The sequence below is a fragment of the Pleurodeles waltl genome, chromosome 5 (genome assembly GCF_031143425.1).
Source record: "Pleurodeles waltl isolate 20211129_DDA chromosome 5, aPleWal1.hap1.20221129, whole genome shotgun sequence".
Taxonomy (NCBI): domain Eukaryota; kingdom Metazoa; phylum Chordata; class Amphibia; order Caudata; family Salamandridae; genus Pleurodeles; species Pleurodeles waltl.
The window spans coordinates 847640893-847657757 of NC_090444.1; the positions used below are offsets into that span (position 1 = coordinate 847640893).

Below are 16865 nucleotides of genomic sequence, written 5' to 3' on the forward strand. Positions count from 1 at the left end.
GGGTAGATGGAGTGGGTTTGGGAGTGGAGGAAGAGGTAGTGGTTGTAGGAGGTGTACGATTGCTGAATTTGGGTGAAGGTGCATGGGCTGGAGGCTGTTGTGAGGTGGATGGCTGTTGGGTGGGTGTGTACCTGCGTTTGTGTACTTTGGGAGGAGGGCTCACAGACACACTGGTAGAGGACACAGGGGATGTGTGAATGGTAGTGGGGTGGTGAGTGCACGTGAGCGGTGTGTGGTGATGGGCGTGCTTGTGATGGAGGTAGTGGCTGAAGTTGTTGTGCATGCAGGTGTGAGTGGAGATGAGACAGGGAGGGAGGAGGACGACGTGGAGGAGGGGGACACAGTGGAGGCAGTGGATGTTGGTATATCTGCATGGGAATGATACTTGTGTGAGTGCCTGTGGGATGTGTGGTGCTTATGTTTGCCAGAGCCACCCTTGTGTGATGAGGTGTGTACATGCTGGTCTAATGGTGTGCGTGGGATAGGCTGAGGTACAGGGGATTGGGTCTGGGTGGAGGAAGTTGGAGGGGGGAGGCTGACTCAGGGACAATGGCTGCCATCAGTGCTGAGGCCAAAGCCTGAAATGCTCTCTGTTGGGCTGCCTGGCCAGAATGAATGCCCTCCAGTTATGCATTTGTTTGTTGCAAATGCCTCTCTACACCCTGGATGGCATTCACAATGGTAGATTGCCCAACAGTGAGGGATCTCAGGAGGTCAATAGCCTCCTCACTGAGGGCAGCAGGGCTGACTGGGGCAGGGCCCTGAGGTGCCTGGGGCGAAGGAGATGCCGACCCTCCCGGGTGAGCAGCCACGGGACACACGCTGAGGGGCTGCTGGGAGGATGGTGCTGGTAGGGGGGGTGGCAGCTGTACCTGTTGATGCGGGGGGCACAGAAGGGCCCACCACTGCAAGGGCGCTCCCATCAGAGGAGGAGTCGCTGTCGCTGATGTCACCTCCTGTCCCCGTCGTGGAGCTCCCCTCGCCCTCCGTCCCATTAGTGGCTTCAGACTCTGTTGTCTCGTCCTCCAGAACCAAGTGGGATGCAGCTCCCTCCTGCTTCGGTGCCACTGCTCCTCCGCCTGATGATGCTATTGCACACAAGAACAGGGAGACCACAAAAAGGGTGGGGGAAAGACAGAAGAAAGACATGTTCAGTGCATGCAATGCCACTACCGTTGGCGGACACTACAGACACAGCAGCCTAGATTAATCACATGCCCATGGGGTACAAGGCCTATGCCCGATTGCTGCACACATGGAAGTCACAGGAGCCTGATGAGGTGTAGATGGCTCTTACCACTGGTGGGGTTGGGGTGCCACATAGCCTGCCTCACAAAGGGTCCTTGCCTACAAAGCTCGCCCTGGCCTAGGGTAACCCACTGCCCACCTCCCCCACCCAGACACCTCATAATGCGCGCAGAGTCAGATGGATGTGATGGTACTCACCCCCTTGTGGCTGCTGTGATGCCCTCAAGCGCCCATCCAACTCTGGATACGCTACCGCTAGGATCCAGAACATCAGGGGGGTCATGGTGCGACGGGCACCCCTCCCACGTTGGGAGGCCATCCCCATTATTTGCTCCAGTGGCGAATGTCCTCCCATCTTTTCCGGCAGTGGGTGCTCAGTCTATGGTGGACCCCCAGGGTCCCGACGTCCTTGGCGATGGCACGCCAAATATCCTTCTTCTGGTGGGTGCTGACCTAGAGGTATAGTACAGGGGAAAGGAAAAACTTTAACCGTCCACACAGTCACAGTCATTGGCCCACGTTCCCACCCTTGCCCTGACGCACATACACTCACCGTCCGCACATGCAGCCCTCAGTCCCCCCATGTAACTTCCATCCACACAACTTCAAACAGGCATTGCCCATGCAGCATGCTCACAGTCTACTCACCTGTTTGTCTGGAGGACCGTAGAGTAGCGTGTACTGGGGCAGGATCCCATCCACTAACTTCTCCAACTCCTCCGAAGTGAAGGCAGGGGCCCTTTCCCCAGACACATGAGCCATTGTCGCTTCCAGACTGAGGTCACAACAGCACTTGCAGTGTAGGTCCTTTCCTATCGAAGGTCAGGTATCAAGTGAGTGAACAGACAGAAAATGGCAGTCTCGTCTGCGGGGGTGCGTACTGTCACCGCTGACGTACATCGTCATTGGCTCCTCGGACCCATAGGGTCCAATGTTAACCAATGCAGGAATGTGCTGCGGTCTTCGACCGCCTACCGCGACAGCGTAGAACGCCAGTGCTTTTTCCTCATATCCCCTTGTCCCACCTTACAGGTCAGGCAGCCACCATTTCAGGGGGCCACATGGCATTAATATTAACTGTGTCACACCTATCTAGGCCTTGCATACACACAGTAACAGGAAGATTGCAGATTTACAAATGTTTGCTAATGACATTTAGTAATACCTCAGTGTTGGCTGACTCTCTGCTCAGTGTTTTCCTCCATAGGGCACGTCTGCTGGGGCAGGTGGTGATATGGCGGCATTCTCCGGTGTACAGACCGCTGGTGGACCTGTCGACAATAGAAGAGAGACACGTAATAGTCACCTACAGACTTGATCGTGCAACAATCCATGAACTATGTGCCCAGTTGGAGCCAGACCTGATGTCAGCAATCCGCCATCCCACAGGAATCCCCCCTCTAGTGCAGGTCCTGTCAGTACTCCATTTCCTGGCAAGTGGGTCTTTTCAAACTACAGTGGCCATTGCATCAGGGATGTCCCAGCCTATGTTCTCAAACATGTTGTCCAGAGTGTTGTCTGCCCGGCTTAAACACATGCACAGCTATATCGTGTTCCCTCAGGTGGAGGATTTGCCTACAGTGAAAGGTGACTTCTATGCCCTGGGACATTTCCCCAACATCATAGGTGCCACTGATGGGACACGTGGCCTTGGTACTCCCCCCACAGGAGTGAACAGGTGTACAAAAACCGGAAGAGCTACCATTCAATGAATGTGCAGATGGTGTGTTTGGCCGACCAGTACATCTCCTATGTGAATACCAAGTTTCCAGGATCAGTGCATGACGCTTACATTCTGAGGAATAGCAGCATCGCTTATGTGATGGGGAAACTCCAGAGGCACAGTGTGTGGCTAATAGGTGAGGACAAGGACACTATACCCTGTGAATAGTTGCCTGGTTCTGGGGATGTCCCTAAGGGTTAGTGTGTGTCTAACAGTTGTCCCTCCACATTTGCAGGTGACTCTGGGTACACCAACCTGTCATGGCTACTGACCCCAATGAGAAATCCCAGGACAAGGGCAGAGGAACGTTACAATGAGGCACATGGGTGAACTAGGAGAGTGAGCGAAAGGACCTTCGGCCTCCTGAAGGCCAGGTTCCGGTGCCTCCATATGACAGGTGGTTCTCTCTACTACTCACCAAAGAAGGTGTGCCAGATCATCGTGGCCTACTGTATGCTGCACAACTGGCTTTGCGACGACAGGTGCCTTTTCTTCAGGAGGATGGTCCATATGGGGGTCCTGTGGCAGCTGTGGAGCCTGTGGACAGTGAAGAAGAGGAGACAGAAGAAGAGGATATCGACTACAGAAACAATGTTATCCAGCAATACTTCCAGTGAGACACAGGTAAGAAGATGTCACTGCCTCACACCCCTCATAAAATTGTTAGACCCATCATATGTCTGTCACTTTCACCCAGTGAATGGACCTTGACTTGTCACTTTGCCTTTCCATTTCACAGATGTGGGTCCCACTGTGTGACCTCTGCTATATTACCTCATGGACTAGAGCTGTTTACATCGGTATGTTGACAATACAATCGACATTGCTATATTCCATAGTTATTGCAAATACACATTTGTGAAAGCACAGACTGACTCCAGCTTGTTTTGTGATTCAAGGGTGTTTATTTCGGTGCAAAATAGTGGAGGGGGTTGTAAAATGGGCAGGGGTGATGGTGGAGGATTGTCCATGGCAGAGTCCAATCTATTTGTTTCACAGGTGCATTGTCCAAAGGGGCATAGGAAGTGGAGCTAGGGCAGTTGATGGATGGACAGGGTGACGAAGTGGGACAGAAGGATGACATTCAGGGGGGTCTCATTTCCTGGCAGGGGTCTTGGCTTTGTTCTCTGTCTTTGTCCTGGATCTCGGGGACCGTTTGGGGGGTGGTTCTCCATATGGAGGGGGTGTGGTGCTGGTGTTGTGGTCCTGTGGCGGTGCCTCCTGTCCACTAGCGCCGGCGGTGGTGGTGGGCTGTTCATCATCCAGGCTAGTGTCAGGGGCCCCTTGTTTTGCCACAGTGTCCCTCCTGGTGTCCACAAGGTCCTTCAGCACCCCTACAATTGTGACCAGGGTGGTGTTGATGGACTTGAGTTCCTCCCTGATCCCCAGATACTGTTTCTCCTGCAGCTGCTGGGTCTCCTGAAACTTGGCCAGTACCGTTGCCATCGTCTCCTGGGAATGATGGTACGTTCCCATGATGTTGGGGAGGGCCTCGTGGAGAGTGGGTTCCCTGGGCCTGTCCTCCCCCTGTCGCAGAGCAGTCCTCCCAGTTCCCCTGTTATCCTGTGCCTCTGTCCCCTGAACCGTGTGCCCACTGCCACTGCCCCCAGGTCCCTGATTTTCTTGGGTTGTTGGATTTGCCTGGGTTCCCTGTAGTGGTGGACACACTGCTGCTTGACGTGTCCTGGGGACAGAGGGATGGGCCCGCTGGGTGGGTGCTGTGCTGGTGTTTCCTGAGGGGGGGAGGCTCTGTGGTGGCTTGTGCCAGTGTGAGGGGAACCGACTGTCCTGAGGTCCCAGATGGGCTGGGCTGGTCATCTTGATCCAGTTGGACAGAGCTGCTGTCATCACTGTGGGCCTCTTCTGTGGGGGGAGTGGACATTTCTGGAACCTCCTGTCCGGTGACATTGGGTAGGGGTCCTGCAGGGGTGTAAAGGCATGATTATTGCATCTGTGTGTGCCATTGTGTGCAATAGGTAGATGACCCTGTACTCCAGTGCTTGCATTCTTGTGTAGGACCTTGTGTGATAATTGGTTTGGGGATCTGTATTGGTATCTGTAGTGGAAATACTTTGGTGATGGGTGTCCATGCTTTGGTGTTGCATGCTGGGCTTGGTGTTGGGATGTGTGGGTTGTGATAGTGGGACATTTGTGAGGTGTTGGAGTAAGGGGGAGGGTGGGGTATGTGATAGAATGCAGGTAGGGTGGGGGATGTAATAGTTAAGATTTGACTTACCAGAGTCCAGTCCTCCTGCTACTCCTGCGAGGCCCTCAGGATGCAGTATAGCCAAGACCTGCTCTTCCCATATTGTTAGTTGTGGGGGAGGAGGTGGGGGTCCGCCGCCAGTCCTCTGAACTTCAATCTGGTGTCTTGAGACCACGGAACGCACCTTCCCACGTAGGTCGTTCCACTTCTTTCTGATGTCATCCCTAGTTCTTGGATGCTGTCCACTGCGTTGACCCAGTCTACGATTCTGTGCCATAGCTCCATCTTCCTAGCTATGGAGGTGAGCTGCACCTGTGATCGGAATAGCTGTGGCTCTGCCCGGACGATTTCTTCCACCATGACCCTGAGCTCCTCCTCAGAGAACCTGGGGTGTCCTTGCGGTGCAATGGTGTGGTGTGGGTGATGTGTGAGGTGGTGTCGGTTGTGATGTGTGAGGGGATGTGTTTGTGTGTGTTGTCTGAGGTGCGTGGATGTTGTGTGAGTGATGGTGTTGTGTGCCTGTGGATGCTAGTGTTACTGATGGTGGTGTCTCTCTCTTGGCTTCTTTCTCAATTTTTGTTGTAGGGGTTTGTGGGTGATGTGGGTGTGTGTTTTATATTGTATTAAGTGTGTGGGAGTGGTGTGTGTATGTGTATCAGGTGTGTGTATTTCGTTTTGTCCAATGTGGTTGTGTTTTGTAAATGTGTGTGTATTTTGAGTGCGGCTGTGTGTACCGCCAATGGAATACCGCGGTTGAAAGACCGCTGCGTGGATTTGTGGGTCGTGATAGTGTCGGCGTATTCCTGTTGGCGTGACGGTGTCGGTTTTGTTATCGCCAGTTTATCACTGACCTTTGGTGTGGCGGACTTGTGTGGGTGTCTGGATTTTGGCAGATTCCAAGCTGTGGGTCGTAATAGCTGTAGCGGATTTCCGCCACCGCAGCGGTGTGTTGGCGGTCTTCTGCACGGCAGTAAGCAGGATTTACCGCCAATGTTGTAATGAGGGCCTATGTGTATTATGCGCAGCCACCGTATGGGTGACCCAACTACCCAGATAACGGAAACTCTCAGTTTCCCATCGAAGGCCGGCCTCAGGCAAGTCAGCCCAAGGGATTCCACAGAGGGAACCCAGAGGGAACAGGAGTGATTTTTTTTCTGATTTTGACCTTCAGGCTAGACACAACCCCAAGCATCTCCATCCTTCGCAACAACAACTGAACCAAGACACTAGGGTCCCGGAGATACACTAGCGCATCATCTGCATACAAAGAAACCACGTGCGTGGACTGCCCTACCCCAATTCCCCAAGAGGCCATACTCTCTTAAAGCCATATTGCAAGTGGTTCCACAGCTAGAGGAGAGGTGACAACGGACAACCCTGCCTTGTACCCCTACATATTTCCCAAGCATCTGACAGTTCCCCCCTTACTCGTACCCGTGCAGTAGGAGCAGTATACAATAGCCTCACCCAGGCACAGAAACCAGGACCAAACCCCATACCCCTCAATACTTCCAGCAGATACCCCCACTCAACTGTATCGAATGCCTTCTCAAGATCCAGAGACACCAATGCCATCTCAGTGTTCTCACCCTCCGTCTCGTAAAGCACATGCGCCAAACAACGCAAATTATAAGACGTGCTACGACCAGGGATAAACCCACACTGGTCCTCGTGCACCAGTCCCACAATCACCCCTCAGAGTCGGGAGGCTAGAACTTTGCAAAGGATCTTTATATCACTATACAGCATTGTGAGCGGACGATACGACGATGGATCACCAGAGTCCCCTCCCGGCTTAAGCAACAAACAGATTATGCCCTGTTGCATCTATTCTGGCAACTTGCCGCACTCACGAGATTCCTCAAACACTTCTAGAAGCTTCTCCCTCAGAGTCAACAAAAACGTCTGATACAGTTCAACAGGAAACCCGTCACCACCAGGAGACTTAGATTTAGACATTGCTGCAATTGCGTCACTCAGCTCTTCAACAGTAATCACTGCATCCAAAGTCTCTCTACTCACCTCATCCAATTTAGGAAGGCAAATCTGCTGCAAGAAACCCCTAACACCCTCTCCCGGCGGAGCCGGTCCAGCCCTGGAAACTGCCCTAAGGTGTTCTGCCAGCACCCCCAATATGTCTGCCCAGTTTGTAACTGTCTCACCTTTCGGAGATCGAATATGCAGTATAGGGGGGGGGGGGGACTCCACCTCCCTCTTCAAAATCCATGCCAAAAGTTGCCAGCCTTATCCCCTTCACGGTGTAGTTGCTGCCTGTATGCTTTGAGGGTAACCCTACTCAAGGAAACCCAGCAATCATTGACCACCTTGCGTAATCTAAGTTCCTCCTGTGCCGCTTCTCTAGTGTTTGGGAGTTTCCTCTGCAGGGCACCCAATCTCTCCTCCAGTCCAGACAACTCACTTTCCATGCCCCTGTGCACTCCACACATCGTCCTAATGCACACACCCCGCACCACCACCATCATGGCCTCCCATTCCAGACCCCTGGATGCAACCGTGTTCCAGTTCAACTCCATATAATCAGTAATAGCTGCACCCACGCCCCCTCTGCACCTCACATCCGCAAAATCTGCTGGTAGTCGCCAACTATGTGCAGTACGAGCCCCCGCCATCCCCCATTACAACTGCATTAATACAGGAGCATGATCAGATAAAAACCGACCCAGATGTGTGACCTCCAAAACCTGAAATCCATGAAGGCCGGCCAGGAGAAACCTATCTAACCGGGCATAAGTGTGATGTGTTCTAGAATGACAGGTAAATTCCCTACCATCCGGATTCAACTGCCTCCAACCATCCCACAGCCCCAACTGTTGCATCACATCCGCAAGTGAGCTCACCATCTGAGGCTTAGTACCACACCTCGAGGGGTCACGATCCAATTTGCCATTCAGCACGCAGTTATAATCTCCAGCCCAAATAATAATCCTATCCACACCTTCCCCCAGAATCTCTGGAATTTTGGTATAGAAGAAGGGATCATCAACATTGGGTGCATAAGTATTAAGAATGATGACGGGTAAACCATCCAGAATGCCCTCAATAAGAACATACCTTCCCTCAACATCAGCTTCAATATACGTATGGGTAAAGGGAACCCCAGGAACCACCCACACCATCAGGCCCCTCGCGTAGGAGGAGAAGGAGGAGGAAAACATTTGACCCCGCCATTTCTTAGATAACTTCTGTGCCTCCTCCTCCATCATATGCGTCTCCTGGAGGCAGGCAATCTGCACCTTCTGGTCTGAAGGTCTCAAAGAGGGATCAGACTTTCCACCAGGAGTCCCTGGGACTCTGTGAAGAAGAGGGAGACCATCATAGGAGCCAGTGCTATCTTGTAGCACAAAGGGTGCCAACCAGTATCCTCAGAATGAGCACTGTCTGCAAAGCAAACAGTGCGCATTCTGAGGGTGCTTGGCAGGGGGGCCCATGCCATGGGCACGGACAGTGCAGGGCATCCCCTGTGGCATGGGCAGTGCAGGGCATCCCCTGTGGCATCCAGCACACCCTCAATGACAGCCTTTCCATGTCAGTGAAACCCCCATGGAAAGGCTGACAGAGAGGGTAGTTGTAAAAAGCCAGGCGGCACTTAGTACAGCGCCACCTGGCTGAGTACAACTCTGACGGCCTTCTTGCCATCAGAACCATGTTCCCAGTGGGAAAGGCGGTCCCCAAGGTTGTAATTGGGCAGTCGGGTCGCCAGGAGTGCAGCGGTCTGAACTCCAACGCACCACACTCGTAAAGAGGCTCTACGTGTCCTACTGATGTTAAAATACTAATAAAAAATTATTTAAACATAAAAGATTTTCATTGTTCTTAATTTCTCTATTTCAAATGTGTCACTTACAGGTGTGGCATCAAACCCATTTTTTTATTTATTAATTTAATTTAAACCTGATCCTCGATTTGTGCAAAACACAGCAACTAGAACTTTGAAGCCACATCAACTAGATCTTTGCAGCCCCACTTGTGCGAGGAGCATATTACATGGGACCAAGGACCAGATGTACAAAAAATCCAGTTTGCGATTTGCAATTAGGAAATTGCAAACTGTGATGTACTCCAGTGTGTATAACAGTGTTTGTGATTCCCAAATGAGTTGCAAGAGACCTGCCTCATCAATATTCAAGAGGCAGGCTGCAATTTGTGACACATTGGGAATGACCAGCACTCACAGGGATGGTGGCATGCTGTTTTTTTTTCTTGTAATGCAGCCTGTTTTCGTTAAGGGAAAACAGGCTGCATTACAAAAAGAAAACTAAAAGGTTTTATTTGTATTTTTTTTAAAGTATTTTCACCCACATTCACAAAAAGTCCTTTGGGGAACTCTTCCCATTTGCGAACGGGTTACCGCCTCCTCTACGGAGTTAATAAAATATTAATGTTTTGCGACTGCATTCCGGTTGCAAAATATTGATACATGCCAGTGCTATACAGAATTAGGAAGGGACGCCCTTAACACGCCCCTTCTTAATACCGAATCACAAAAGCAAAATGCAATTCTGTAACAAGTTATCGATTTGCATTTTGCCTTTTGTACATGGTAAAATAGTTTGAATATCTAGCCCCAAGAATGTCTTCAGTGTTGAGACTGTTCAATGTTCTGTCAAGCTTGTTTTTTCTCTCTGGCCTTTCCCTAATTTGTTTTTCCTTTTGATTTTACCGCACATCTAAATGACCTGAAAGTTATCAGTTCAAAACTGGGCACCCAAGGGTCAACATGTCATAAAATCACTTAATTTAACATTGTTTAATTGCCAAACTTGCAGCTACTTTAGACTGTGAGGAGAAAATGCAAAAGTATATTCAAATTAATGGTTAGATCCTGCTTTTAAATAGAGAAGGAGTGAGGATGAGTCATAGAGGGCTCGTTAGCGCTGCGAGGCCTTCGGATAGTCAGGTGCTTTATAAGTGCAAATAACATAACATGGTCCTTTTATGAGCAGCTGCTCCCCAACAACACAAGTAAAATATAGACATTCTTTTTGTATTTTATATAGCAGAATAAATACAGAAATCAGAGCTTCCCATAGTTGTTTTCTCATATTTTCCTCTATTTACTTGTTGCAGAGGTGGAGTTTGCCGTCGACGACTCTCAGGAAGTGTCAGTTGATGACCCCCTGAAAATGAGTCAGTTTGATGAGTTCACTGACAGTGGATCTTTCGACTCTTCCGGTTTGGAACAGGGTTACTGGCAAGGTGCGTTTTGGTTTTCCGTGTATTCAGATGTTTTCTTTGAAATGTTTTATGTTCCTATTAGTAAATGAGCCCGGTGGATTTATTCAGAGACATTAGAATATAGGAACAGTGTAAGGTCAAATTTGCACCTCGGAGTTGCAATCTGAAACACCCTTGTGTCACTGCTGGTGCTCCCATAAAACTTTACTCACCCTATGGGTGAAAGCGAAAGACTCACTGTATGATTTTTATGTTACATTGAAAATTGGCTTGACTTGGCATTTCCTTCACAGCGTTTCTTGGGAATGAGCCTTATATTGTTTTTGTACATACTAGTATTTGCCAAACTGTGACATATCTTATAGTAGCTTTGGAAAGTTTATGTTCACCAAAGACTAGCATGATCTGTAAACAAGCACAAAGTTCATTGTGCTGCAAACTCTATTTAGGGAAGTTGATAATCCCTGTAATCTAATAATTGTGAATTTTACTCCCAATCATAATCTTTCATAAAATGTTCCCAACTGAAGGCGATTTTAAGGACATATTGTAAATATCCATATACCCCTTGTAGTGTCTTGCTCGTTTTAGGAAGGAACCTTTCTGGTTCCTAACAGACTCCATATCAGTGTGACATAATCGCTAGAATTGAATGTAATGAAAGCTTTATTTAGCATGTGGCAGTTCACAGGTGCACGCAGATAAATAAAAATGTGTGATTTACAGCTTTGTGTGTGGCATAGTCATTGGCGGCTACCCAGGCTGGAGAAGATGCTACATCTTTGAAAACTGAATTGGCAAATTTTAAAGAATAAAATACTATACAAAAAAAATCTTAACTCTGTTTTCTTAATTTATGCTTGCAGACAAAATGGTAATGTACACCATGTTAGAGAGCTTGCCTGCTAGGTCAGAGTCAGTAGCCTCTATTCGTCTGGTAGAGAACCACCAGCCAAATTTAAAGATCCACACAAGAAAGGCAATGCAGACATGGAGCTATGTGCCATCACTGGAGCCACAAGTGTGGCAAATCACTAAGGCCACTGAATTTTGCAGAGTGGGTGCCATGTTTTTGTGCATTCTTGACAAAAGTTTTTTTTTCAATATAAAACTCCCAAATCAGGAGTTTGTTTTAAAAAGACAAGTGCCCTTAAGTTTTTTCCCTGTGTGGGGCATTGTTGAATTTCCCTGCCTGGGACTGCCATGCCTCTCTTGGGAACCCAGGGTCAGGAAATAAAGTGATTTTCACCTGCACTTAAAAGGGTAGGGCAACTGCCCCCATAACCTGACAGCCTTATGATAGAAGGGTCACTACATCAGAAATTTCAGATGGAGTGCCCAGCTGGGCTCTGCTGTTAAAACGCTTGCAGCATCACCGCCTCGAATTATGGCAGTGGAATCATGATTTTGGCAGTGTGTTCCTGCTTCTCCAAAGCTTCACCAAAGCTCTCAAGTCTCAGAAGTAACCTCCCTTTGGGGCCAAAAGCGTAACTATTATTATTATTCGGTCCACAAATCCACAGAGAATCTGGGGATCCCCTAACAGAATGAAAAAAATGGCAGGTGCCTGCCATTAGAAATACATCCTCCCAGGGTGGGCCTGGGTCCAGGGGGGTTGGTGCAATTTAGGGATTTTGGGGTAGGGACAGGTACCCTCCTCCTCAAGCCTCTTTGAGACTTCAAGGACCCCATCCCCAGGGCTGTCTTCATAATTAGAAGAGGCTGTGTGTGGCTCCCTTCCCCGGGCCTCTATGAGGGGTCAGTGACCACATCTCCTGCAACAATTTTTTTAAATTGCAAGACGTGGGTGCACGACCTTCCTCCCCGAGACTCTATGAGGCCCCAGGAACCCTAACTCCCAGACCAATTTTTCTAATTATTGGAGGGGGTGAGCCTCTCAAGCCTTTATTAGGCCTCAGGGACCCCATGCTCATGGGCTGTTATTTATAATTAGGAGAGGGGGCCCACATCCATCCCACCAAGGCCTCTGTGAGGCCCTGGGTGACACCAACCACTGGGACCACATAGATCAGCCCCAGGGACCCTGTCCTCCAGAGCCAGATCCAAGGGACCCACTTCCTTGAAACACTGATTTTTGAGGCACGGGAGCAGGCAGAAAATACAACTGTGCTCCCAACCAGATGGGAGCACTGAAAAATGCTGCTCCCGCCGAGGCGCAAATAAATTGAGTGTGCTGGCTCCTGCCAGCACCACTATAGGTGCTGGCTAGAGAGTTGGCTGGGGCCACAGGGGTCTTGGGACGCCCTCCATGGCCCCCAACATCTTGAAAGATATGCGTGCCCTGGGTGGGCACCGACGCACCCAGTGAATTTATAGACAGCTTCCACTGGCACCCAAAACTGGGTTCTGGCCGGTGAGCCAGCAGGAGCTGCCGGAACCTTGGGGATCCTCTCACAACTCTCAACATTTTCAGTACATGTGGGGGTCATTGTGCCAAGATGCCCACTTTTAAAAATAAAACAAATTGCAGGCTCCTGCGACAGTGGTGGCTGGGCAGTCAGCAAAGGCCATGGGACCCTGGTGCTCCCCCTGCTGCCCCCAACATTATAAAAAGGTCAGGGTACCCCGGGTGGAAATGAGTCACCAAAGAAATAAAAATAAAAACTCACAAAAAAAGGAATTATACATAAAGAGCAGGAGCTACTCATTTATTATTCACTGTTCCAGACAAAAAGCACCCTATAATGCTGTGCAAGTGATTTTTGTTTATCTTTTTGGACCTTGGTGGTGTCTCTAGAATGGGCAGGGGCACCAATAAGCATTTTTTCATGTTGGGGGGATGCAGCAAGTGCAGCTGCCCCCTAGCAATCTTAACAGAACACAGTTAGTCTCCTTGGACATGAAATCCATGACCCCAGGAGAGCTTTCCATATTTTTTTAAGCACTCTTAGCTGGAGCTTTATATTCTTCAGCAGGGGTGCTGGGTTCCATGGCTGCACTTTTTGGCCAGAAAAATATTGAGAGAAAGACTCAAAGACATGTTGACGTTTTTTTAACAAAGCTTTATTAAAAAGATTTATGACAATCACTTTTATTAGGCATTACGATGTGTGAGTTTATATCATGTGTATTAGATTAAAATTATTGGTGACTCGTTGACAAAGATAATATGTCTGCTTTATATATGTTAATATGCTGACCCCTTCATAAACCCAATGTTCTGACCTCCTGACAAAGTCAGTAGGTCTGCCTTACTCGAAATGACGACCTTTATATTGTAACATCTTATTGTCAGCTGTGGGTGCTGGGTGCAGGGCCCTGTGCCCAACCTTTTAACACAGCAGTGCATAATGGGAAGTTGGACACCAGAAGGATGGTGGGTGCTAGGCCTGGCCACAGATCATACCCTGCATTCAGTTGCACGCCGTGCACTGCCAGAGATCATGCGCTGCAAACTGTTGGGCGCCCACATGGGGTTGGGGATACAGCCAGCCCTGTGGCCAGGCCCTGTACTAAGCCCCATCCTACACACGTCTGAAGGCTGTCTGCCGCACGGAGGTGGGTGCCAGTGGGGAGTTGTCAGGTGCTGCGCCCAAACCCCCACGGTGTGCACGGCTGAAGGATGTATGCTGCAGGGGATTGGGCACCAGCTGGGGACTGAACATCAGTGGGGGTTGGTTGCAGGGCCTGACCACAGGCCAGACACTGTGCCTAACCTCATCCTTGACAATAGACAGCTTACTTTACATTAAAAAAAGAAATTAAATGAAAAAATAAAACAAAGAAAGTGGCATTTTGGTTAGAAATTTTAATAATATGCTACTTTACATTACAAAAAATCTTTGAAATTGACTGAAAAAAGGTTAAGATAATGTTATGGTTAGGTGAAAATGTCAATGAAAACATACAGTTTTAAACAAATAAAAGCACTAAAATTTTATAGTAATCTCAAGTAACTAGAACTTGTGCCCCAAAGTAACTATAAATGGCACCCTCGCCATGCACAGTGTTGTCATCAATAATGTAATTTCAGATGCTGCAGTGATGTTATCGGTGATACCATAGAACATGTCATGAGTGATGTAGTATGTGAGGTAATTAGCAGAGTATGGCATGGGTGTGAGGTGTAGTTAATTTAAGGCACGAGTTGTAGTTATTTTGTTAACTATGACTGGTGAATTTCAGGGCATTATGGGGCTCTACTTGCATGGAATAATAAATGAGAGGCTCCAGCCACTCATTTATTATGGTTGTGTTGTTTTTTATTGGTGCACCAGTGCCCCCTGGGTTCTCAGGACATGGCGAATGTTGGGGGCCACAGGGGGAGCCCTGAGCCTCCTGCGTCCCCTGCCAGCTCCCATCCAGTGCAAATACTGAGTGACAGCAGGAGCCTGCATATTTTTTAAGTGGGTGCCCTTGTGCCCACATGGGGCACCCACAATATGGGCATTGTTTGGCGGTGTGAAGGGAGCCCTAAAGGCCCCATGTCCCCTGCCAGCTCGCCAGTCATCAGCCAGATTCATTTCTTTGTTCCCTCATGGGCAGAAGGAGCTTTTTTGTCTGCTTCTGCTGAGTGGAAGCACATTTTTATTCCTTTCCCTGGAGAGTGCAGATAGGGAATGCCAGAACTCTCCAAGGCAGGAAACAGCAGTTTTCCAGGAGATGGGGTCCCTGGGATGCTGCTACCATTGGTCCTCGCGGGATGGGACCCAGGGTCGGTGAAAAGCTCAAGGAGGGGGTCTGACTCCCTGTCTCCCCTAAATTGAAACATCTTCCCCTAATGATAAGGTCAGCAGGGCCTCTATGAGACTATTGGGGGGGGGGGGTCTGCAAGCCCCCCCCCCAATTGAAAAGTCAGCCCTGGTGGATAGGGTCGCTGGGACCTGCATGAGGCTCTAGGAAGAAAGGATGCACAACCTCCCCCCACCCAAATTTTTAGTTGGCCCTGGGGGATGAGGCTTAGGGAGATGAGTCGCATGCATCTTCTTCTAAATAAGAATATAGGCCCCTGGTGATGGGGTTCCAGGGGCCACTTAAAGGCTCAGAGAGGGGCCACATACTCCCTCCCCAATAAACAACAGTGCATCGACCTACCCGGGCCTGGCCCACCCCAGGGGTCTTATATATCAAAAGGGTGGGAGATTGCGCTTTTGTTTTTAACAGGACCACAAATCCTCCACAGACCTGTGGGTCAGTTTAAAAAAAAAATGATGGGGCATATTTATCAAGGACTAGCACCAGCCTTGCTTCATGTAGTGTGACGTGAGGGCGACACAAGCAATAAGTCAGATTTAAGAAACAACGCAAGAGAACAAATGTGTTGTTGCTTGGCAGTTATGTGGTGCAAATGCTGCTCTAAATCCAGCTGTGTCACACCAGAATGATTATATGTAATGTAAGTGTTCCAGTGCAAAACCCAATGCAAACGTAACACAGTGCTCTTTAACATTATATCACTGCATCACACATTATGGCGTAGTGCAAGGCACTTATAGAAATACGTCAGAATTGCTTCCCATTGGCTAGGCATGGAAAATGATGCAGTGGCTATCCTCACCATCACAGTACACTCTGGCAGGCTCAACTGTGCCATATAGGTCATTATACTGCAACTTGGAGTAGGTAGGAGAGAACCACATAGGCAGTGAAGGAAGAAGGAGCATATTTTCAGTCAACACATAGACTAAATAGGGTGTCCATGAAGGAATTTCTGGAGAAGATATCGTCTAGCCTCCAGCCAGGAACTACAGACCAATGACATCACAGCACACGTCAGCCAGATTGGCTGGCATTTCACAGGGAGCATTTTTGTCTTTCTTCCATCTGTGTCGGATGTCATCATAAAACTCGCATCCCAGTACCTTTTCCTCCCCAAAACTACCCAATAACAAATGGATGCCAAGCAAGGCTTCTACACCATTGCTGACCTTCCTTATATGCTTGGTGCCTAAGATTGAATACATGTCTAATTGTGCCCCCTATTGCCGTATCACACCTAAACAGAAACCGCAAGCACAGCTACTCGCTAACTACTCTTTGCTGTGAAGAATTTTTAGATTCAACCGTATAAATCTGGTAATGAGTTTTTTATTTTTTTTATTAAGCAGGTTCAGAGTCTCTCATTACATTATGTGAGAAATATACTTTTTAACCATAAACACATAGTGGCAAAATAAAATGTGTACTGTGGAGAAACAAAAGTGCTATTAGCAAATGCTGTAGATTTATGATCATGAAAGGTGGACTAGATAAACTACTGCACAAACATAGAGGGCCTTATTTACAAGGCCTGTGGCGCAGGGCAGTGCAGCAAGGACCTGCTGCGCCGCCCTTCACCACCAGAAAAGGGCAGAAATGCACCATATCTACAAGATACAGCACATTTCTTTTCTCTCCTCTGGCACTGGCGCACAAATTGCTACCATGCGCCAACGCAGGGGCCTGCGTTGTGGGGATGAATTGTTTTGTGCAGATAGGTACACCTTCCTGCACAAAAAGGTGCAACACACGTAGAAAGAGGAAAAAACTGGG

The 16865-nt window shown here is 48.9% G+C and overlaps 1 protein-coding gene across 3 annotated transcripts in view; it reads left to right on the plus strand.

Annotated features, from left to right (window-relative positions):
* The window catches only part of LOC138296086 (FERM domain-containing protein 6-like), a 1138137-nt gene that overhangs the window by 963889 nt on the left and 157383 nt on the right, over positions 1-16865 (plus strand). For all 3 annotated transcript variants that reach the window (XM_069234915.1, XM_069234916.1, XM_069234917.1), the window contains exon 11: positions 10266-10394. In XM_069234915.1, coding sequence (XP_069091016.1) covers positions 10266-10394 — 129 coding nt within the window. The remainder of the gene's footprint in view (positions 1-10265; positions 10395-16865) is intronic.